We start from the raw sequence: 25,139 nt of genomic DNA, 5'->3' as shown, positions 1-25,139 counted from the left end.
GTGACTGCAAGAAGCTACTTTCTCTAATATTATCGCAGAATTCTAGACGGTTTCAAACTCGACTCCTGTTGACCAAAGCAACATGTTGCAAGGGAGCAATTCTAGTTTTCAAAGCTCTGTGATCCGATTGGTAAAGTCCAAATGCAAAATAATAGGGATAGTAAACCCTGAAGACAATAGGAGTTAACAAATCCATAATCCAATCGTTCTTTAACATTAATTCCCTTAACACTATTGTTATGCCAAGTAAATCTTTCTCCTTCAAAGTTTAGTTCAGGATGACCACAAAAATCAATAGAATTTCTAAAAGAAACAATTTGTTGTTCATTCTTTTGTGGACCACCAAGCTTATCTGAGTGAGAGATGATTTCGTTAAAATTTCCCATAACTAACCATGGCATTAAAGGGGCAGTGTCTCTAAGCTTCTTCAACAGATCCTAAGTAATAGCTCTTTGTGAAACAATTGGAGCTCTATAAAAACTAGAAAAATGCCAAGAGGGACCATCATCCACAGCCATACATATAGCAATCAACAAAGTTTATTCCATAATTTAAAATTGTTACATTAACATTAGACTTCCCAAAAAAAAGTAGCCCCTACTAAGACCTATTCTAGGAACTTCAATACCATTAGGAAATTTAAAAGTAGAACAAAATTTAGAAATAGAACCAAGACTAAGTTTAGATTCCATAATAAAACCAACATCAGGATTATTTTGTGAAATGAGCAGACGAAGTTTTCGGAATGCTCCCAAATTGCTCAAGTCCCGAGCATTCTAGCTGACAATATTCATGATGATTGGCGAGGTTGAATGTCAACCATCCCCAAAGAAGCACCACTGCCTTCAGCCCCTAGTGAGAGGTGAGTTAACTCAGAGGAAGGGTCAGGTTGTTGATGCAGAGAAAAGTTTGTGGAGTCTGTAAGAGGAGGGGCTCTAGTTCGACATCGTTTGAGTACATTTCTAACATTGCCTCCCGAGGACACCAGTTTTCTTTTAGAAAATAAACCAAAAATTTTATTTTCTTTGGCAGTAATTGATGCAACATTAAAACTAGGAGGATTCGAGTCCAATTTAGAGTTAACTCTGTCAGTAGTCACACAGGTTGAATTAACATTCTCAACTTGTGGTTGAAGGATAGAGGTGTTGGGTTGGAGGGTGTTGGGTTTTATGCCCTAAATAAAACTCATTTCAATATAATCAGATTTACTTATTAATATAGATCAGAAATAACATTTAATGTTGCATGGTTCACATGATTTATTTCATGATTATATGTACATAATGTATGAATTCATCTGAAACCCTTTTCACATACTTGATCCTGTTTATTGTGCCGTCAACACATTAAAAAGTAAACATGACTATGTGAATAAAGTTTCCTAGATTTATCAGACACAGGGTTTTACTGATATGATAATCTACAACAAGAGTTTACTTGTATTTGGAGAAATACTATGTTCTTTCCAGAACATTGGTTAAAGTAAAGCTCAGGTTGAATGCATGGAGTATGCATCGGAAGGGACCGATATTGAACTTTGACTTAAATTTATTAAACTTACCGTAAAATCTATTCAAGTCAATATCGCCTAGTTGATCCTAGATTAAATGTTCTTAATCCTGTTATGATTAGGCTCAATCTTGAAAGGCTATTCGTGTTCATTGATTTGTTAGTTAAGCCTACTTTTAGGTCAGGGTGATACGTACATTTTGGGAACACGGTAGTGCAATTGAGTGGGAGCGCTAGCATAAACATGGAATCTATAGCTTCTATCTGGCGAATAGTAAGCAAAGGATGATCTCCTTCGAGCTTGACCAAACGAACATAAATGGTGGAGTACTCATTTCACATAAGCTGAAATATCATTTATACGGGGTCAAGTGTTTTAAGGAATAAATACATTGTAGGGTGTAACGGTAATTTAATCCCTTTACAGTGTAGATCATTCATATAGAGGATCATTGATCACATTAGGATTATAACAATGGATAACTAATGATGTGTCTATATGGTGGAACATATAGAGCATTCTATATACTGAGAGTGCAATTCTAAGTTCTATGCGTGGATTCAACGAAGAATTAATAAGTTAGTGAATTTTAGTGCTAAATTCTTGATCTACTTATTGGAAGCTCGGTTATATAGACCCATGGTCCCCCCACTAGTTGAGATAATATTGCTTGTAAGACTCATGTAATTGGTTTTGATTAATCAATTATAATTCTCAAATTAGACTATGTCTATTTGTGAATTTTTCACTAAGTAAGGGTAAAATTGTAAAGAAAGAGTTTTAGGGGCATATTTGTTAATTATGATACTTTGTATGGTTCAATTAATAAATATGATAAATGACAATATTATTTAATAATTATTTATAGTTATTAAATAGTTAGAATTGGCATTTAAATGTTTGAATTAGGAAATTGGCATTTTTGAGAAAATCAGATACAAAAGGTGTTAAAATTGCAAAATTGCAAAACCCAAGGCCCAATCCACCAATGCATGGCCGACCACCTTTGTAGCTATTTTAAATTGATTTTTTTATTATTTTAATGCCATATAATTCAAATCTAACCCTAATTGAATGCTATAAATAGATAGTGAAGGCTTCAGAAAAATAAGACTTTTCTTCTGACACTTTCTGAATCAAAAAAAAAACTGAGCCTTCTCTCTCCCTATCTTTAGCTGACCACTCTCTCTCTTCTTCTTCAATATATTTCGAAATCCTTAGTGATTAGAGTAGTGCCCACACACATCAAGTGATACCTCAATCATAGTGAGGAAGATCGTGAAGAAAGATCATCAGTAAAGGAGATTCAGCATCAAGGATTCAGAGAAAGAGATCCAGGTTCAGATATTGATAATGCTCTGCTACAGAAAGGAATCAAGGGCTAGATATCTGAACGGAAGGAGTCATATTATTCCGCTGCACCCAATGTAAGGTTTCCTAAACTTTATATGTGTTTATTTCATCGTTTTAGAAAGTTCATATTTAGGATGTTAATAAACATACTTGTGAGTAGATCTAAGATCCTGGTAAAATAAATTCCAACAACTGGCCTCAGAGCCATGGTAATTGATTTACTTGCAAGAAATTTGGACTTTAAAATGATTGTTTGTATGTTCTTTGGATGGAATCATGTTGTATTGAGTGTTATTTGATGATTGATTGATGTTTGTGAAATTTTCGTGAAAAATAATTGCGATTTTATCTCTGGAATTATTTTTATTGGATAGTATGGAAAAAATTAAGCAAGTTAGCCTTTTACAGAACTTAATTTGGATTTTATTTGAATTAGTTATGATTTTTTGAAGATTTGAAAAAATCAGGGCTGTGCTGATTTTTTCCTGCGATCGCAAATCTGTCCGTACAGTTTTGAATTTTTTTGTTTTTCTTCGATTTTTCATGCTTTTTCATGGAATTAACTTCCAATTTTTTGTATAGTTTTGTATTTATACTATTACTATTCCTAATTCAATTCTAATTATCATTTTGAATTAATTTAATATTTTTTAAATTTAATTCAAGATATTAGTGTAATTTGAATTTGAATAGAATTAGTATCTATCTTCTTGCTTAAAAATCTATCTTATTTTTAAATTTGATTATATCTTATTTTTTAAAAAAATTTAAGGTCAGATTTTATAAGATATTTATAAAATCTTTTAAGATATTTTTTAAAATATCTTATCTTTTAAGATATTTTTAATTATATCTTATCTTTTAAGATTTTTTTTAAATCTTTTTAGATATTTTGACCTTATTTAAATTTAAAATAAGATATTTATAATCATGTAATTTTAAATCGATGTAAGATATTTTGCTAACTTTTAAATTTTGTTATTTTATTTATTTAAATTAAATTTAAAATCTGAAAAGATATTTCATTTATGTTTTCTAATTTTTATTTTGAAAATAACATTTAATTTTTAAAAGTAGTTAGCAAATTTTTGAAATGATATTTAGGTTGGTTGAAACCTAATTTTTCAAAATTGTAGGTTTAATTTTTTTTAATTTTCGAATTTTTTCAAATTCTTTTAAAATTTTCGAAATTTTTTTTATTTAATTAATTATTTTCGAAATTAAATATTTAATTTAAAATTAAATAAATCCTACATCCAACTATCCAGCTAATCTTGTTGCAGGAGTATGTGTTTTAGCTTATGTGTAAGTTTTCAAAACCTATTATTATTTGATTGCAAATAGCCATGGTTACTTTTTGCCAGATCTAATGATCTGATGGCTCCCTTGGTCAAGATAATAATTTGTAACAGGTATAATTTACAATCTTCTTTCATCTGTGTATGACCTAGCAACATGATAGGACCCATCCAAAGTGTGCCTGTGTGAGCCTATGTGTTTAATTTTATTATAGATTGATGTCGCCCAATTAGTTACACTGCGGTCGCGGTAGTAAACGGGCTATTGTCGTATCCACAGGGAGGTAAATTACCACTAAAGATTAGTGTAAATAGAAAAAGATAGAAATTGGAATGAAGTAAAAATAATAAAATGATGAGTGAAAGTTGATCAGATAAAGAGTTTGGTAAGGTAGAGATGTAGTTATGCAAGTCCTATTCTAATACCGATATTAATTCAGAACACAGTTGCAATTCTACACTATTAATTACAACTGGAAGATATATATGTTATGAGCACAAATTAAATAATCTTGAATAAGTTGAATCTCACCCCTAACTTAACATCATATCATATTATATATCATAAATCGACAAAATACCACTGTTGGCAGAATGCAGTAGATGACATGCAATATAATAAATACACCAAAATAGTTAATAGCCTAACTTACATAAGAAAAGCATGACTGAACTTATATAAAAGATACTATTAAATTTGGAAGAGAAAATTAGAAGATGAAGAACAATTTAATAAATGAGATATGAAGATGAAGCACAAAAGAATCAATATCAATAATTAAAATAAGAAGTACAAAAGCTACACTCTAATCTCACCAATATTACTATTTTAATACGCTCATTTTTGTCACTAAAATAAGTATAGATAAAATAGTAATAAGAGAGAAAAATATAATGACAAAATAATTTTCTACTCTCTCTAAAAGCTGATGCCTTTTGTATTGTATTTGGCTCCTTTTTATAGTGCAACATTTCTCCTCAAATCTGCTATTTGCGTAGTGTGAGTAGAGGAGAAATGACATAAAATGCGGATGAAATGGTGTTATGGGGCGTCAAGTGGAGTGGTCAAATTTGGAGACATGCGGTCAAGTGGCACACAAATAGAGCTTCTATCAGATGGAGTGGGAATCGTGCGTCAGTTAGCTGCTGAGGAAGTGGCTTCATTGATCAAGTGCTAGAAAATGGTGATGGTGGGACAAGCTTCTACGTGGGCTTTAGGAATTTAGTTGCATAATTGAAGACTTGGCCCTTTTGCTTTGACAAAGCCCATTTAATTACAAATTTAGTTGTCCAAAAGAATCCACACTAAAAATGATCAACATAATCGTAGATAATTAATTGATATAGGTAAATTCATTTGGAATAAAGCTTGTAAAAAAACTGTTTCGCTTGAGACACCATTTTCATTTATACCAATTTAATCAAATTTGAAAAATGACACAAAATTAAACCAAATGAAATATTTTCAAATAAAATAATTTTATGATTAAAACCATGAAAATATTCAATTGAAATTAATTTTAGCTACACTATTAAGGCTCAAAATATACAAATTTAGGCCTTAATCATAGATGCATATAGGTTAATGTTGCTAAAATAAATTATCATAGTTATTGATAGAATTTATTTAGGCCCATTTAGTTTTTGGGCCTATTCAATTAATAACAGTTGTTCTTATTAAGGTTAAATTCCTCTCTTTTGGGCCTTGTGTGAGAGTTGGGAGCCATAGAAGTGGGTACGATATACTGAACCCAGCACCCCCTCACACAAACCACCCCAATTGTGAAGGCCCATTTGCCTGATTTGAATGACTGTACTAGGTTAATTACACTAGTTTAACCTAATAAAAGTTGATTAGCAACATAATTAATTTCATTTATTTTGAAATTAATTTAAGAAAATTATAGTTTAAAGAATTTTTTATTCTAAGCTAAACTATATGTATTTTCTTGTATTTAATTAAATATAGAATTATAACCATCTAGATTCTTTCTGGAACTTAATTTAAATTTTTCATTAAATATTCTTATTTGAGTTGATATTTAGTTATCTACAACTAACCAACTTAAATCTGAATATCTTTTGAATTTCAAATTTCAAAATTAAGTTGAGGAATTTTAGGCATTGGTTATTAAGATTCTTTAGATATTTTTTAAGTTAATATTTTTGATATTTCGAATATTAACTTAAAATGGAATATTTTTGAATTAAGTGGTTACAACTTAATTTTTGATATTTAATTAAATTTAAATTTGAAAATATTTAAGTTCTAGATTTTTTCTAATACAACTTAAATTAGATATTTTTTCAAATGTTGTGGAAAAGATACTTAGTTAAATAAGATATTTTCTAGATAATTATTTCTAGACTACTTATTATTTCTAATATTAAATAGGAAAATATTATACATTGTGAAATTAATTATTTAAATAATTAATGTTGGTACAATTTGTTTTTTCCTAGTATTAAACTAGAGATTAATAATTAAGCCTTCTCTACACTTAATTATTTATTTCTTGAATTTAATACATTTAATTAATTTGAAAAATTAAATATCTAAGTTGATTTTCATCATGATACTTAAATATTTCTTTTCCATGACACTTAATTAAATAGAAAATTATTTTTAGTTGAAATTTATTTTTTCAACTAAATTTAAATAATTTTCAAAATATATTTTTTCTTTATTTTATTAATCAAATTTCGAAATTGCATTTCTTAAATGCTGGAATTTCAAATTTTATTTGAAAAATAGATTAAGTTGTAAATTAATTATTTATTTTAATTAATTCTTGGATCAACTTAAATCAATGATTTTTTCATTTATTCATTAATTTAAAATAAATTAAATTAAAGTATATTATTAGAAATTGAATTAATTAGTCAAAGGAAAATCTAGATAGATGATATTTTTGCTTGAAGTATTTTTCTAGTGTATTTAATTAAATAGAAAATTAATATTTAAGTTGATTTTCATCATCATACTTAAATATTTGAAATTTTTCTTGTATATTTAATTAAATAGGAAAATTATATTTTTTGTTGTAAATTAATTTTATTAATTAATTTTGGGCCAACATTAAATTAGAATAATTTTTCCAGGATTTATTTTTTTATTTTAATATGCATTTTTCGAAAATTGTATTCTTATATACTTTAATTTTTCGAAATGCAATATATATTTATAGAAAATTAAATTTGAGTTGTAAATTAATTTAAATTAATTTTGTAACAACTTAAATTGAATATTTTTCTAAATATTTATTGGAAATTATTACTAAGATGGAAATAATTCATGTTATTTTCATATCCATCTAAGTAAAATTTATAAATATTAAATTAAAATTTATATTTGGAATTTTTCATTCTAAATTGGAAATTTTAATTAAATAAATATATATTTAAAATAAATAGAATAAATAAAGAGAATCAAAGAAAATACAACTCACTTTAAATAATGAGCTTAATTATTATTAAGATATTCGATCTCCATTGTGGGTTTTACACCGCGTTTGTTTTAGTGAGTAATCCTCCCTAATGGAGGAACGTTCATTAGCAATTTCGCACCGTTTAATCTCGAATGATAAGTAGTTTGTAAGTGTTTTGTATGGTATAGATCACCCTAATGGTGGCGACCATACTTGACTTGCAAATTATGAAACAATGGTGGAAGCTCATAAGATAGAATTGCCTTGACTCTCGCCTAAACGGGACAACGCTGAATTCCAATCTTGATCGAATAAAAGGTTGCTAGAATGTTTATCATTTTAGATGAGCTGACAACTCTATTCAATGGATGATGCTTTGACTCTCGCCTAAACGGGACACTGTATCAGTTTGTTGAAAAACCTTGGAAATTATTTAGGATTGTATGTTTTAGTATTTTCACTTGTCATTCCTACTTGCTATATGCTTATAATTTCTGAATTGTGTATGAATTTATATTGAACCATGTTATTTTCTGTTATTAAGTTGTAGTTTAATTTCGAATCTTCATTGTTGGTCTAACATGTTTGTTTTTCTAATGAGATAAATCCCTAATGGATTTTCACCATTAGACATACTAATAGTGTAAGATCTCGAAAGATAAATATTGTATATGCAACATCTAGCTGTTCATCAATTGATGACACCTTAGACTAGTATTTTTACAATATGAAACAAGAAGATTACATAAATAAGATTACTTTGTCTTTCGCTAATCGAAGTATCGTTGGATTCTTATTTATAAACGAAATTATCCTAATTCCTCTTAGCTTATTCATTTCGAATTAGCTCAATAATATATCATTGGATGAATGGTCTATAAATCATTTCATGTCATTATATTTTTTCTTAAGAAATTAAATGACGCATATGATTATAATCCCGAAATTCTATTCCCAATTGATATAAATCCTCAATCTTAGAAATCTCCTACTTGTATGGGCAAATCTGACTTAGAGTTTGTATTAGTAGTGCTGGTCCAAGATAGAATTACTCATTATTTTTGGTATAAATTTAAGTCTTTGGCTTTAATTTTAAATTCCAAATAGAAATTTTCTTATATTTCTAATTCCAGAATACAATACAGTTACACTTTCTCAAGTGTTTAATATCCATCTTCTATTAATGGATTAAAACTGTATGGAATATGAGTTAGGTATTCTGTGACCAGGATCCACTTGCAGTATTCTAAGAACTCTTTGATGTAACTAAACCTATGTCATCATAGACACTACCACATTTTTTTAATCTATGGCATTTGTATCTTGTTCATAGTGGATTTGACAAGATCAATCTCTGCAAAGAGTTAATATGCCTATATCCACTGAAAGTAGTTCATCTCATTCGCAGATGAATATGTACATTCAGGGGTGGATATGAGTTTTTCGTTGTATTCTTAAAACGATAACTCTAGATTATACCTTAAGCAAAGAAATTTGAAATGTTTGAAAAATTTCATTAATTTCTAGCAATGGTTAAAACCATTAAGGTAAGTGGTTAAAGATCTTACGAACTGATAGGGGTGGAGAAATAGTTAGTAGATATGCAGTTCAAAGATCATTAAATTGATTTTTGAATTATATCCAAACTTACCACCCCAAAAATTTCGAGTTGCATATTGATGATTAGTTACTAGTCGTTGCCTAAATCCTTCTATGGTAATACAATTTCAGAATGATGTAATGGTTGGGTACTTAATGTAAATCATTACTAGATTCATGGATGACCTAATCAAAATCTTCAGAAAAGCTAGAACTGTTAACCATGGTTTGTTAGCTATTCTAAGTGATTAGGGGTGGACCATCCCATTGTCAATAGATAAGAAAGTGTTTGTTCAAACAAATACTACTTTTCTAAGAAAATGACTAAGTCTGAAAAACAAGTAGCAAATAAAGGAGATATTTAATTCTTGATTCCAAAAGTGTTCTATCATCTTATATAACATATGATGATCCCACTGCCTCTGTTGTCTTGTCACAACCGAAGAGATCAATACCATTTAGTTTTCTTCGACATAATTCACGGTACCTTGTCGTAGTGGGAGAATTTCTAGGAACTCACCCTCTTATGACTTGGGAGACACTAGTGATTAAAATCCATTGTGAGTTTAAACAAGTAATGGATTGTCAAGATAAGAAACTAAGAAGAAAGCCAAAAGAACTATGGTTTAATCCATTCACATGGAATAACCTAAAGTTTTCTGTTACAAGGACATAAAAGGAAATTTTCGTTTATAAGTCTATTCTATGGACTTAACAAAACTTCCTGTTCTTAGTATTATAGGTTTGAGTTTATCTAAACCTATGGCTTGTGGTATACCTGGTAATTACTTACTCTAATGCAAGCAACTTACTTTAGTAAGATGCTGAAGCATTTTCTTTCTAATGGCAATCTATAGAAGCTTCACACCTTCTTAGGTATAGATTTTATTTATCTAAGGAAAAGTCTCAACTATTCCAGAAAAGATAAAGCCATGAAAGAATTTCTTAAATCAACAGTGAGAGGTCTTAGATATGCTTTTGTATGCCTTAGACCAGACACCTGCTGTTGAGTGGGAGTAATGAGTAGGTATCAGATTAATTCAAGAGAAGAACATTGGAAGACAATCAAATAAATCTTAAGATTAAGAAGAGGAACTATATGTTAGTCTATAAGGGTGTGTTTAAAACTCTTAGACTACACCATATCAGATTTCGAAATTTGCCTTTGTGCTAGTAAATTTTTCTGATAAGATGGTGATTACTCTGGTGGTGGAATAGTGATTTTGGAGAAGTGTAAAAACCTATCTGAAGTCTCTAGGTCTACCAGAGAGAGACTGAATGTTAAAGCTGCAGGAAAGGTACTTATTCAGTCTAAGGAAAGTTCTATACATCTTTGGCACCATTCCAAATTTCCTTAAACTACTAGTGTTAATTTCCTGATTAACCAAAAGTAGTTGCCAAAGGTATAGAATCCAGTATCCCAAGAGAGTAGACATATAGAGAGGAATTTCACATTATCAATGATTTTTTGATTAAAGGAAGAGTAATGGTGGAGAAAAGGTTGTGGTTAATTCAACCTTTCAGATCCTATTACGAGGAGTTTACTACTACTACACTTGATTTGTATATCAATGTGTTGAGATTATTTGAAACACACTTTTTGTTTTATATTAGTGCAAGTGGGAGTTTGTTGGGTTTTATGCCCTAAATAAAACTCATTTCAATATAATCAGATTTACTTATTAATATAGATCAGAAATAACATTTAATGTTGCATGGTTCACATGATTTATTTCATGATTATATGTACATAATGTATGAATTCATCTGAAACCCTTTTCACATACTTGATCCTGTTTATTGTGCCGTCAACACATTGGAAAGTAAACATGACTATGTGAATAAAGTTTCCTAGATTTATCATACACAGGGTTTTACTGATATGATAATCTACAACAAGAGTTTACTTGTATTTGGAGAAATACTATGTTCTTTCCAGAACATTGGTTAAAGTAAAGCTCAGGTTGAATGCATGGAGTATGCATCGGAAGGGACCGATATTGAACTTTGACTTAAATTTATTAAACTTACCGTAAAATCTATTCAAGTCAATATCGCCTAGTTGATCCTAGATTAAATGTTCTTAATCCTGTTATGATTAGGCTCAATCTTGAAAGGCTATTCGTGTTCATTGATTTGTTAGTTAAGCCTACTTTTAGGTCAGGGTGATACGTACATTTTGGGAACACGGTAGTGCAATTGAGTGGGAGCGCTAGCATAAACATGGAATCTATAGCTTCTATCTGGCGAATAGTAAGCAAAGGATGATCTCCTTCGAGCTTGACCAAACGAACATAAATGGTGGTGTACTCATTTCACATAAGCTGAAATATCATTTATACGGGGTCAAGTGTTTTAAGGAATAAATACATTGTAGGGTGTAACGGTAATTTAATCCCTTTACAGTGTAGATCATTCATATAGAGGATCATTGATCACATTAGGATTATAACAATGGATAACTAATGATGTGTCTATATGGTGGAACATATAGAGCATTCTATATACTGAGAGTGCAATTCTAAGTTCTATGCGTGGATTCAACGAAGAATTAATAAGTTAGTGAATTTTAGTGCTAAATTCTTGATCTACTTATTGGAAGCTCGGTTATATAGACCCATGGTCGCCCCACTAGTTGAGATAATATTGCTTGTAAGACTCATGTAATTGGTTTTGATTAATCAATTATAATTCTCAAATTAGACTATGTCTATTTGTGAATTTTTCACTAAGTAAGGGTGAAATTGTAAAGAAAGAGTTTTAGGGGCATATTTGTTAATTATGATACTTTGTATGGTTCAATTAATAAATATGATAAATGACAATATTATTTAATAATTATTTATAGTTATTAAATAGTTAGAATTGGCATTTAAATGTTTGAATTAGGAAATTGGCATTTTTGAGAAAATCAGATACAAAAGGTGTTAAAATTGCAAAATTGCAAAACCCAAGGCCCAATCCACCAATGCATGGCCGACCACCTTTGTAGCTATTTTAAATTGATTTTTTCATTATTTAATGCCATATAATTCAAATCTAACCCTAGTGGAATGCTATAAATAGATAGTGAAGGCTTCAGAAAAATAACACTTTTCTTCTGACACTTTCTGAATCAAAAAAAAAACTGAGCCTTCTCTCTCCCTATCTTTAGCTGACCACTCTCTCTCTTCTTCTTCAATATATTTCGAAATCCTTAGTGATTAGAGTAGTGCCCACACACATCAAGTGATACCTCAATCATAGTGAGAAAGATCGTGAAGAAAGATCATCAGTAAAGGAGATTCAGCATCAAGGATTCAGAGAAAGAGATCCAGGTTCAGATATTGATAATGCTCTGCTACAGAAAGGAATCAAGGGCTAGATATCTGAACGGAAGGAGTCATATTATTCCGCTGCACCCAATGTAAGGTTTCCTAAACTTGATATGTGTTTATTTCATCGTTTTAGAAAGTTCATATTTAGGATGTTAATAAACATACTTGTGAGTAGATCTAAGATCCTGGTAAAATAAATTCCAACAGAGGGAGCATGGAGCATGAAGATGTGCTGGAGGTGTAGCCACTAATAAAGCAATTGAATTAACTAGACTAGAGGAAATATTTGAGACCACATCAAAAAACTCCTTAGACCTGCTACTTGAATGCTTTGTTTTCTGTTGAATGAAGAGAAGTGATCGGTGAACTAGAAGACTCTCCTGAATTAAAGCAAGGTATTTGTTCATGAGTGCTTTATTTTCCGTTAAATTATCCTCTAAATTAGAAAAAAGGGGGGTAAATTTTTTATCATTGGGATGCAAATTAGTAGAAAAATGAGACAGACTGATATTTCCATCAAAGCCATAGTACCATGTGGGTCAATTGAGAGATTGAGATAGTCAACAATGCCTTTACCCTTCTCACGATTTGATATGGAAGATGGCAATGTAGGAGGTTGTCTTATGTGAGGAATGATAGGGGTGATGGTGTTTCGAACAAGGCGCGTAATGAAAAGTCATGGTCCTGCTTTAGAGAAGTCTTGCATGTACTGATTATAACAAGAATTAGGTAGAGCAGAACCTTTCATCCATGGACCATAGGTGAGATTAGGGTCCTTTCCATCATCTATTTTCTCTAAACGAAGGACATTTATCAAAAACATGTCCAATAATACCACAGTCATAGCAGAAATCTAGTAATCTTTCATGGCGATACTCTAGCCACAATTCATCAGCAATCCATTGGAATGTGACCAACTGTCCTCTAAGCAGAGGCTTGGAAACATCGATAGCCACCCTAATTCTTAAGAATGGTCCCCAACCCTCACTAAGAGAGTCTTCATGAACGTCAAAAAATGTACCAATGAGATTACCAATAAAACGTGCAAGAGTTTCAGACTTACTTAAGAATGGTAGTCTAAAAACTTGTATCCAAAAAGGAGTTGTGGTATGGAATCCATATGTGCATTCTGTAGGACACTTGGAAGGCAAAGGATCATATGTTGATTATGAAAATGTCATGGTTCCTTTGACATCACTCTGTTTAGGTCTCCTTCACAACCAAAAGAGACCATATATGAACCAACTCATAGGGAGAAATGGAAAATCTTCCTTTCTAGTTAGTCATGATAAAATTGTTGAACTATTTTAGGTTGTAACCTTTGCGGGAGAAAATTTTACTGATCAGCCGATGAGAAGTAGGGCGTTGTGATGGAATAACAATATTGGACAAATTGATTACTTCTCTCTCTCTCTAACAAATAATGCATTGGAAAGGTTAGGATGAAAGGAATTAATGATCGTGAAGAAGATGAAAACCATAATGGAATCAACATATCAAACACAAAAAAAGGCCAAAAAGAGAGGAAGCATGGAAGTTAATAAAAGAATGAGAAAACCAGGAAAGTTATCATCGAAGAAGGATGGAAGCAGGTTAATTATTGATAAAAGTAATGGGCGAAAACCAACATAAAACAGTTAAAAATAAATAAAAAAGAAAGAGGAAAACCAACTGCCACATAACAACAAAGAGGGCAGACAATGCTCATTATGAAAATAAGATTTAAAGTTTTGATAAGTTATATTATCAATATTATAATTTAGTGCATATTATTCATTGGATCATTTTATCACATTAACAATAATATATATTAATATATACTATCAAATAATATAATTATAGTATCTTTTAAATTAATTAAAAAATTTAAACAAACTAACAGTTAAATATTTAATTTATTAAAAAGTGAAAATAATAAATTATTATTAAAAAATTTGAATTTATATGTGTGTGCATTGTGTATTGTGCATAGATAAGTATATATAAACATAGAAAAAATAGAGAGAGAGAATAATGACAGTAAGAAAGAAAATTAAATTAAAAAAATATTGATCGACAAGTGAGTAGTTCTCTCTACATATAGAGAAGCTAAAGTACAATTATTATTATTCTTTTTTAAGAAAAAAGAGGAGCATATGATGGAGTGCCTATTTAATCAACTTTAAGCTATATCTTCTTCTTCTTTTTTTAAAGGAACTTTAAGCTATATCTTCAGTTTTGAGCTATTTTGAAAGAGCTAATGATGATTGTTCCCATGACTGCCCAACGCTAATAGTGAAGTATTATTTTATAAGTAGTTAATAATTTTTAATAATAATTATTTAATTAAAACATGTAAAATTCAATATTAAATTATACCATAATTAATATCTCAAACAATCTTAAGTGTTAATAATTCTCACTTTTCAAATCTATTCTATATAAAGTGTGCCTATATAACTAAAATTCTTGGTTTATGAGAAATTTATGGGTGACTTTTTATTTTTATTTAATAAAATAATAAAATATTATTTATATATAATAAAATAATAATAAAACAAATCTCATTAATATTTGAATTGATATTTGAACTGATATTCTAGAATCACAACCTATTTAAAAAGAAAACAACCGAAGATTTGAGCAAACAATCTTGTGCATGCTCATGGCGTTCGCAGTGTACTCAAGTTAATAATATGCTATTTTGTCAAAATAGTCGAAGGAGTCGAAGGGGTCTATCGAGGAGCAACTAATTGAGCTTTTTCTTAAATCCACAAGACCCGTATTCCACTGATTAATGCTCATAATTCTATGATCTATCAACTTTATTTATATATATTAATATTCATTTATTACCACTTAATTATATGAAGTTAATATCGTTTATTTTCTGCTTAGAGCACTCAAATATAAAATAGCTAAATCTGTAGATTGTAAATTGGCTATGGAACCTTAAAATGACACTCCATCACATGCTTTATCTTATGATTTTTATTTTTTATTTTGGGTAAGTAATAAGTTCAGTGATATTATAATTTAGTATATTTTATATAGTTTAGTAATGCAAAGCCTATAATCTCGATGAACATTATTGATAGTTGCCAACTTCACATTATGTTTTTTTTCCTTTCACTTTACAAGTTCCTATCACTCGTTAGTAATGATAATAATAAATAAACATACAATAAATATCGTCATAATATCAATATTTGTTGTATTTCGTGTTAGACATTTATATGTATAAACTGAAATATATATGTTTATAAAATGCGGAATTAAATCAAACATATATACACTATGAATAAGGATCGAAATACCTCCAGCCATTGATTCTTGAGCTTTAGTCCCACATAAGCTTTGATCTGCAAAGAAAACTGGTTGATGTGGGTAATCGGGCTTCCTCGCTCTCTCAACTCTCTTTAGATGGATTTTGCTGTTAGACCCTATATTTATAGGTGAGATACTCCATCAGTATCTGTGCCACATTAATTGTCAGAATATTTTGACAATTAATTCAGGAAATCAAATCAGGTAATGAATATAGAAATCTGACCATATATAGAATATTACGTAATTGATTCTGTCCAGATTCAATGAATATAAAATATTCATTTATCAGAATCAATAATATTATTTTATTTCCTTAATTAGAAATATTCTAATATTCTCCCACTTGGTCAGCATTTAAACTAAAACATTCAAACCCAAACGTTCCTCATTATATAATAAACATACGAATCATAGCGACATGTCCTCATTATAAGTCGAGTATTATCTTCCATGTATTACGATATATTTATTATATAACAATGTACTTTATGTGGCAATGTACTTAAGTGAATAAACCATAACCCTTATGTTTATTCAGGTCCTCTTACGATAATTTTCTCAGATGAAATTAAGGTGCACATAAATATGAGAAAATATCGAAATTAGAGTTTCATTAAATAATTTTTGGTTGTACAAATAAAAAAACTGCATATGGGTTAACTGAATCCCATATTTACTTTATGATCCTTGAATTTGTGTTGCGGCATGCCTTTAGTCAAGGATCTATGCGATCACCCAATTCAGTTTGCGTGATTAATGACCACTTATCACGCCTTTTTATGGCTAAATACTTAATGTCGATATGCTAGCTTCGACCAGTACTCTTAGAGTTATTAGCCATAAATATTGTAGCTGAATTTATCGCAAAATTTTCTTAATGGCCTAATGAAACTGTAATTCTGAACTCTAGGCCTACTATGAAACTCTATAATACATCATACGAGATGTATCCTCAAAACAATAAATGAATCTGACTTCTATAGTGGAAATAACAATCAAGATTCTCTACAATATAACTTACTGGTAATCTTAAGGACGTAATAAAATATTGATTTACGTGAATCAATACAACCAGTGAAGTATGTTAGAATCTAATTGGTTAACTATATTTCCAGATGGTCAATTCATCTTAAAATATGTATGAATATAATTTTTAGTATCTTAAAGATACCTCATCACTTTGTATAAAGTGGTCTTAACTTTAGTTATTCTGATACTACTTAACGATCCTGAAACAAATGTAATGCAAAGTCTTATTCAGACTCTTAGGCATACATTAGGCTTCTAAAATAGAAGCAAATGAATGTTCTTAATTTATTCTCACTCCAGATCATTTTTCAAATGCTGGTTCGAGTTGAATTTATCACACTTAAAGATAAAAGTTATATCTGATGAATAATACATAATTTTATTTAATCAGAGATGCTGTGGCTACTCTCTAATTAATTAAAATTATATATATTATTTATATTCCTTATCTCAAAATAATAATTTAAGATATGAATGATTTCAACTTATATAGAAAACTTTTATCATCATTTGCAAGTAACATATTGTCGACGTATAAAACAAATATTACTCCCACTAACTTTCTGGTATATAATTATTTCCATAATTCTCTTTTCAAACCTAAAGGAAAAGATGATATAATACCAATTTGTGAGATGTTTGTTTTAATCTATAGGTAGACACTTTAAGCTTGCATATGTTCACCACTATTAGAGGAAAATCTTTATGGCAGTCTATATACCTTCTCCTCTAGTATATAAATATGTATAGATACATTCTAAATTATGAATATTACATACTCATAACTGGGTATTAGTAAGAAAATTTAAATTTTTATATACTTAATTTTGTCATCTAACATAAGGATTCGCTTAGCTCATATCGTATTTAATAATAAATAACTTTATATTTAAATAAAATAATATATTGTATTAATTATTATGAACATAACTTTTAATACAATAAATTATATTATTTAATATATACATCTCTATAAATTCTCAAATATTTATTCGCAAAATAGTTTGAAAAATTGTGAACAAATCCTGATTTATTAGATAAAATATAGAGAATATAATTATCACATGCTCAACTGTGGAATATGGCCTAGCAAAGCTGTATTTAATCATTATAGATTTATAGTACATATGATTTTAAGAACACTGACATTTCACAGATTTATTGGTCTATCACTCAATTATTCGTGGATTTTCATAATAAATTAATAATAAAAGGTTTACGTGTCTCACCATAATTCAAAGAGACAAAATGAGTCCAACACAATAATACTATTAAAGAAAATACGATGCACATAATTTTCTAACTTTTATCTTTAGTTGAAATTTTTCATATTCAGGATAAAATACTATTTTAGACTATATATTAATTCTAAGAAATCACCAATTCTTTTTTTTTTTTTTATTATTTTACTATATAACAATTCACTCAAGCCCAAGTTGGTTCAAACTTTTTACCTCTAATCCTAAAACTTTCTCTCCTTTAATCCTAGAGATTGCGACTCAATTTCTCTATAATCTTAAGCCTGAGAAAGTTTCAGAAAAATGAGTATTAAAATTAAGGGTCGAAAAATAATTATGCAAAACACATCATTTTAAAATAGGATTAATCCTTTTCAAAAATTCATAGTTTATTAGCATACTACCCATACGTTAACTAATTGGAGAGTAGATATTTTTCCTTCCTTCAAAGGTTTATTAGTAATTAAGAAAAACATTAATGTAAATGTTTCATGACTTAAAATGTCAAATAGGTTATATAAAAACAGAAAATTAAATATTGTTGTTAAAAATTTATACACAAAGAAACAAAATTGATATATTAATTGAAATTAAAAGATATAAACAATTAATGAAGTAAAAAATATTTAAATAAAAGACTAATATGATCATATATGCTAATTTTTTTTTTTTTTTTGAGAATAACTTGTGCTTCATTAAATAAAACCAGACTGTACAAAGCATACAAGTTAAATGGATGGCAAAGAACCATTCCACACAATCTCATTATCTAGTCCTAACCCAAATTTTGCAACCCAATGAGCCAACTGATTAGACTCTCTATACACATGTTCAATTCTCAGGTTAGGACTGAAAGATAACAAGTTTTTAATACCTACTAAAACATCATCCAGAGGACTAGCATTCCAATTACAAGAATTAAGTTTATCTACAATAGTTTTACAATCTGTCTTTAAAATATCCACTGGAAGATGAAGTAGCTGCACCCAAAAAAGAACATGATAAATGGCCTTAGCTTCTGCCATAATAGCAGGGATACTTCCAATACAGGGTTTAGCCACACCAGCTTTGACAACACCAGACTCCTCAGCCACCACAATACCATAACTATGCTTTTGACCACGAACATCAATGGCAGCATCAGTAAAAACCTGTAAATAAGAACCAGAAGCACCTGTCGAGGCCCTATTTGAAACCTGGTCCGACACACGATTCTGCTGAATTTTTTGTGAGCATCCAGATACTGAAAAAAGTAGTTTATACTCCAATCAAAGATATCAGTAACAGGTATAACATGCTTATGATGTATGTAATTATTTCTGTTATTCCATAATGCCCAAAGAAAGCAAAACAAAATGCTAATATATTCCTTATCTAACACTTCAAAAGAGGTCAACAAAAAATCAGTAATATCAAGATGTTTATATTTAAGATAATGATCAACAAACCTAGAGGATTTCCAAGCCTTTTTCAATCTGGAACACCCTAACAGAGTATGATGAACCGTCTCAGGATTACTTTTACAAAAAGAACAAAGTGGAGAATCAATAATATGACGAGTAAAGAGAGAGGAAGCAACTGGAAGGGTGTGAGACACGACTCTCCAAATGAAGTGTTTGATTTTCAGAGGAGCTTTAGAATGCCAAACTTTATTCCAAAATTTCCTTGAAGTTACAACAGACGAAGTAGATGGGATATCCTGATAAGAGAGAGCCAAATGATAGGCTGACTTAACAGTGAAAAGACCTGAGCTATCTCTAGACCAAATAAGGTCATCTTTTCCAGAAAACCCAGTAATTGGAACATCTAGGATATCCTGAACATCAGATTCATAAAAATGATGCCTAAGCTTTCTACAATCCCAAAACCCAGAATCAGAAATAAAAAAAGAGAGCTTAGGTGAAGGAGGCACATTTTCATCCTTATAGCAAAGATATTTGTTATTGGGGAGCCAATGATCACCAATAGTTAAAATGTTTTCTCCATCCCCAATATTCCAAATAAGACCCAAAGCCATCAAATCTCTTCCCCAAAGAATGCTCCTCCAAGCATAGGAAGGGTTATGACCAGGAACAGCTTCCAGGATAGAAGAATTGGGAAAATATCTGGCTTTAAGGACACGGCATAACAAAGAGTCTGGTTGTTTTAAAATTTTCCAAGCCTGCTTTGCAAGCATAGCTTGATTAAAATGAATTAAAGAGCGAAATCCTAACCCCCCTATACATTTAGATTGACAAAGCTTTTTCCAGGATTTCCAATGAATTTTATTATTATTTCCTGAAGAACCCCACCAGAACCTAGCCATCGCAGCCTCAATTCCCTTACATAATTTAACAGGAAGCCTAAAGCATGCCATAGCATAAGCTGGGATTGCCTGGATAACAGCCTTAAGAAGAATTTCCTTACCAGCCTTAGAAAACCACTTACTAGACCAGTTAGTAAGCACAGACAACACTTTATCCTTAAGAAAGGCAAAAGAATGATACTTTTATCTAGCAAGGCATTGAGGCAGACCTAAATACTTACTAACAAAAGGCCTATCCTCAAGATCAAAAGTGGCATAGAAAAGACTTCTAACATCCTGAGGAGTATTAGGGGAAAAGAGGATAGAAGATTTCGTAAAATTAATAACTTGCCCAGAGGCAAGAGAGTGAAGATTAAAAATATGACTGAGAGAATTACAAGACTGCCTATCAGCTGAACAAAAAATGAGACTGTCATCAGCAAAAATAAGATGGGAAATAGAAGGAGCCCTCCTCGAAATAGCTATACCCTTAAGAGAACCAGAATTTTGATGAGCACAGAGAAGGGAAGACGATCCTTCAGCACAAAGAAGAAAAAGGTAGGGTGAAAGTGGATCCCCCTGCCTGATACCATGGGAAGGCTTAAGCGATCCAGTGATTGAGCCATTGATTAGAAATGAAAGATTGGAAGTGGTAATACATTTCATGATCAAAGCAACAAAAGAAACAGGGAAATTAAAATGCAGCATTACACTTTCCAAATAGTGCCAGTTAACCCTGTCAAAAGCCTTAGCCATATCAAGCTTCAAGGCTGCCCAACCACTTTTACCATTCTTCCTTCCATTGATAGCATGGACCACCTCTTGTGCAATCAAAATATTGTCAAAAATGACTCTACCAGCCACAAACGCACTCTGGAAAGGAGAGATAATTTTGTGAAGAACCAATTTCAGCCTATTTGCTAAGACTTTAGAAATAATCTTATAAAAGGTGGAGCAAAGGCTAATTGGTCTAAAGTCTCTAAGAGATCTAGCCCTCTTTTTTTTAAGAATAAGGACAATCAAGGTAGAATTAACCTCAGAAAAGTCTACCCCATTATTTAGACAATCTAAGACTGGATTCACTAGATCATTACCCACAGTGCCCCAATTCTTTTGATAGAAATAGGCATTAAGCCCATCAAGACCAGGAGCCTTATCTCCCGAGAGCTGGAACACAGCCTTTTTAACCTCCTCAAATGTAAAAGGCTGCTGCAAAAAATCAACCTCCATTTCCTCCAGAGGGGGACCAAGACAATCTAAAATTTGATTAACAGCCTCCATATCACAACCATTACAATGAAAAAGATCCTCAAAATAAGAAGTAACAAGAGAACTCAAATCTTCTAAATTACTTGCAATATTACCATTTTCGTCTCTAAGAAAAGGAATAGCATTATTACGCTTTCTCTTGGACGCATACCGATGAAAGAATGTTGTATTCCTATCTCCAGCCCTAAGCCAGCTAACTCTAGCCCTTTGACGCCAATAAATCTCCTCCCTATATAAAAGAGCATCAAGTTGAGATTGAAGATATTTAATAGAAGAAATTGTATCCCTATCCCTATGGTGAGAGGACTGAAGTCTCTCAATATCTTGTTGAAGATAAGAAATTCGAAGCTTAAAATCGTTTCTAATTGACCTTCCCCAAGAAGTAAGAGAGTCGATAGAAGCGTTTTGGGAATGAAGGAACCTAGGATAAACACCTAATGTGGAATCATTAGGGGACCACTACTAAGGGTGGTATAAAAATCCGGATTCTCAAACCAAATATTTTAAAAATGGAACCGCTTATTACTGTGAGGATTACGATTGGACACATGTTGATTAACCATTACTTTCAGTGCTCTATGATCAGAACCATAATATGGTAAATGATAGAGAACAACCGAAGGAAATAAGTAACACCAAGAATCGGAACAAATGGCCCAATCAAGTCTTTCAAAAATAGTATTATTATTCCAAGTATATTTATTACCTATAAAAGGAAGAGGTAATAGATGAAATTTACTTAAAAAAGTAGAAAAAATATCCATATTTGCAACATTATAATGATCACTACCAATTTTATCACTATAGTAAAGATAACTATTAAAATCCCCCATGATAAGCCAAGGGAGGTTCGGAGCATTATAATAAACTTTATCAAGCAACTCCCAAGTAAGCACACGCTGAGAAACATCAGGAGAACCATAAAAGCCAGTAAAATGAAAAGTTTCATTATCAGAAAGAGTTATAATACAGTCGATATGGTTGCATGAAAAGATTATATTATTAGCATCTAAACAATCCTTCCATAACAGCATAAGTCCCCCCCCCCCCCCCCCCCCCCAAAAAAAAACTTCCTAGGGACCTCAAAAGCATGGTCAAAACAAAGACCCATTCTAAACTTATCAACTGCATGGGTAGAAAGTCTAGTTTCCATCAAAAAAAGGAGAGAAGGTTGCTGATTTTTCACCAAAAGGGAGAGCCGTCTGAATGCACGTGTACTCCCCAAACCACGTGCATTCCAGCTCAAAAGATTCATTTTTCTGGGTGGGTGTGCTCAGCATCACCCGCCTGTTCAGGTTCAGAAGTTGCAGCAGAAGAACTATCATCACTATCACCAGCTCGAGCTCTCTTCAGGGTAGATCTCAAAGAGCCACCAACAACAGCTTGATGAAGCTGAAAGGAAGGTCTTTTGACCCCTGAAGCAGAGGCCAAACCCTTACCACGAACAGAGTAGTCAGGTTGGCTCACATGGTCACTATGCTCCATCTCCATAGGATTGGAATTAAGTGAAACATTCCCATCCTGGGCAGACTGAATGGAAGCTTGAGACTGAAAGCCTCCCATCTGAAGCTCAGAACTAACCATAGGAACAGAGGCAGTTACTATCACAGAATCAGTGGTATAAGGACTAAAAGCAGAATTACTTAGAGACAAACTAAGATCAGACCGGGTGAAAGGAGGAATCATCTCACGCATATTTGGGTTAATAGGAGTTGGAATCATGATACTAGTAGTTTGCAGGGACTGAGTAAAAGGAAAAGTAGAAGTAGTGTTAAAGTTGAGGAAGGAAGGAAACCTAATAGGTAAATCCAAAGAGCCACTAGCAGGGATATTAAGATTGACAGGGGGAACATTCAACAAGGTCATGGCAGGTGGGTGAGGATACTGAAAAGGAGCACCCTTATCAGAAATTTTTTCTTTTCCCCTAAGCAGAATATTATAAGGACAAAGAGGCTCAGACATAATTTCATCACATTTTTGTAAAAAAGCATGACAATACCTTTTAGTGTGATCAAGACGACCACAGTAAAAGCAGAAATCAGGTAAACATTCATACTTGAAATCGATCCATTTAATAAACTCCCTCCCCATTCGAATAAAACTTATATTCATACCCCTACGAATTGGCAAGTTAATATCTAAGAGGATTCTTAGTCTAAGATAAGGCCCAGTACCCTCTCTAACAGTGTCCCTATCAACTTCAATAAGATCTCCAACTTCAGAAGTAATAAACCTAGCAAGCTCATAAGATTTACACATAAAAGGAATACCATACACTTGCACCCAAAAAGGCACATAGTGTAAAGTATCAGGAGTGATAAGAAATGAAGTATCAGGAGTAGCAAAAACAGTGATACTTTGTGCAAAGTGCCAAGGCTGGCCTTCAAGAAATCTACCCTTATCCCCTTCACACCCAAAAGTAACCATAAAAATCCATCAGCATGTTCAGAAACACAGACAGGGAATCTACACAGCGATGACCACATTCCAGAGAGAGTTTTCATAAGGGAAGGCCTATTGAAGGGTCGGACAGTGTGTAATTTAAGCAACAAACTAATAGGGGTTGGGATATCACCAGGGGGGTTAGCATGGTAAGTGAAAACAGTATTTTCATTAGCAGGTAAAACAAGAGCACTAGAAACATTACTCAGAAATTCCTCCATGATACTAAACAGCAAAGAATACAAGAAGAGAGATAAAGAAAACAAGAAAGGGATTGATAGGAATAAAAAATGATACCTGGTTCTTCCCTTATATAGATAAAACCAATATCCTCTAGAAATGACTCTTGAGGAATCCACAATCATAACCCTAGCATTAGCCGAAGTAGCCCTCATTAGGGAAAGATTTTGATGATCTTCGTCCGCCTCCATCTTACAGTTTCGAATGGCAAAATAGAAGGTGAAAAGATAGTTTTTAATGCTAAAATGGCAGAAACTTAATGAGAAATGACTATCGGAGAAGACGAGAAGAAGAAAATGATACCAGATGCAATAAATGTTCCAAATAAAACAAATGGGATTGGAGAGAGAAACACCCAGAGACTCAGAGAAATTAATACCCCTATTAATTACTAGAAGACACCTAATCGACAAACACTGAGAAGGAAAACCACCACATGAACAGTATGGGTGGACCAAAATCCCCATAGCAGGGACCAAAACACGATCAAAAGGGAAGAGGGTTCGCATACCTACCAGAGTGTTCCAGAGAGAAAAAGTCAATTTTCTTTCTTTTGTTAATATCATATATGCTAATTTCGTATAACTAAATTGTATATTTAATTTTTTTTTGAGTAAATACATATAGTTCACTGTATAATAAAAATTCTAATTAAAATAGTAATTATTTTTGTTTGATTTTTATCTAAAAAATCTATTTGTATTGTGCAAATAAAAAAAATTGTATGCAAATATAATTACATAATGTAAACTATATAACTAATGTGGGTTTCAAAATTTTTCGGTGAGATAAATTTGGTCACAAATTTAAGTAATTCGATTAG

The 25,139-nt window shown here is 31.3% G+C and overlaps 1 protein-coding gene across 1 annotated transcript; it reads right to left on the bottom strand.

Annotated features, from left to right (window-relative positions):
• Window positions 1–22,693: 22,693 nt before the first annotated feature.
• LOC133031112 (uncharacterized) lies at window positions 22,694–24,740 on the bottom strand. The gene is made up of 2 exons (XM_061104443.1): window positions 24,374–24,740; window positions 22,694–23,210 (listed from the first exon to the last, which is right to left on the bottom strand). Exons 1-2 carry the CDS (start codon window positions 24,505–24,507, stop codon window positions 22,886–22,888), a joined length of 459 nt encoding a protein of 152 aa, XP_060960426.1. The 5' UTR covers window positions 24,508–24,740; the 3' UTR covers window positions 22,694–22,885.
• Window positions 24,741–25,139: the final 399 nt, after the last annotated feature.

Source organism: Cannabis sativa, chromosome 9, assembly GCF_029168945.1.
Source record: "Cannabis sativa cultivar Pink pepper isolate KNU-18-1 chromosome 9, ASM2916894v1, whole genome shotgun sequence".
Classification (NCBI taxonomy): domain Eukaryota; kingdom Viridiplantae; phylum Streptophyta; class Magnoliopsida; order Rosales; family Cannabaceae; genus Cannabis; species Cannabis sativa.
This window is presented reverse-complemented; position numbering and strand designations above follow the sequence as displayed.

Excerpts from the sequence above, each read along its gene's own strand:
- LOC133031112 (XM_061104443.1), bottom strand. The coding sequence starts at position 24,507 with ATGGAGGCGGACGAAGATCATCAAAATCTTTCCCTAATGAGGGCTACT. Across the intron at positions 23,211-24,373 it reads CTATATAAGGGAAGAACCAG|TTCTGAGCTTCAGATGGGAG; the intron begins GTATCATTTTTT and ends TCCTATGGTTAG.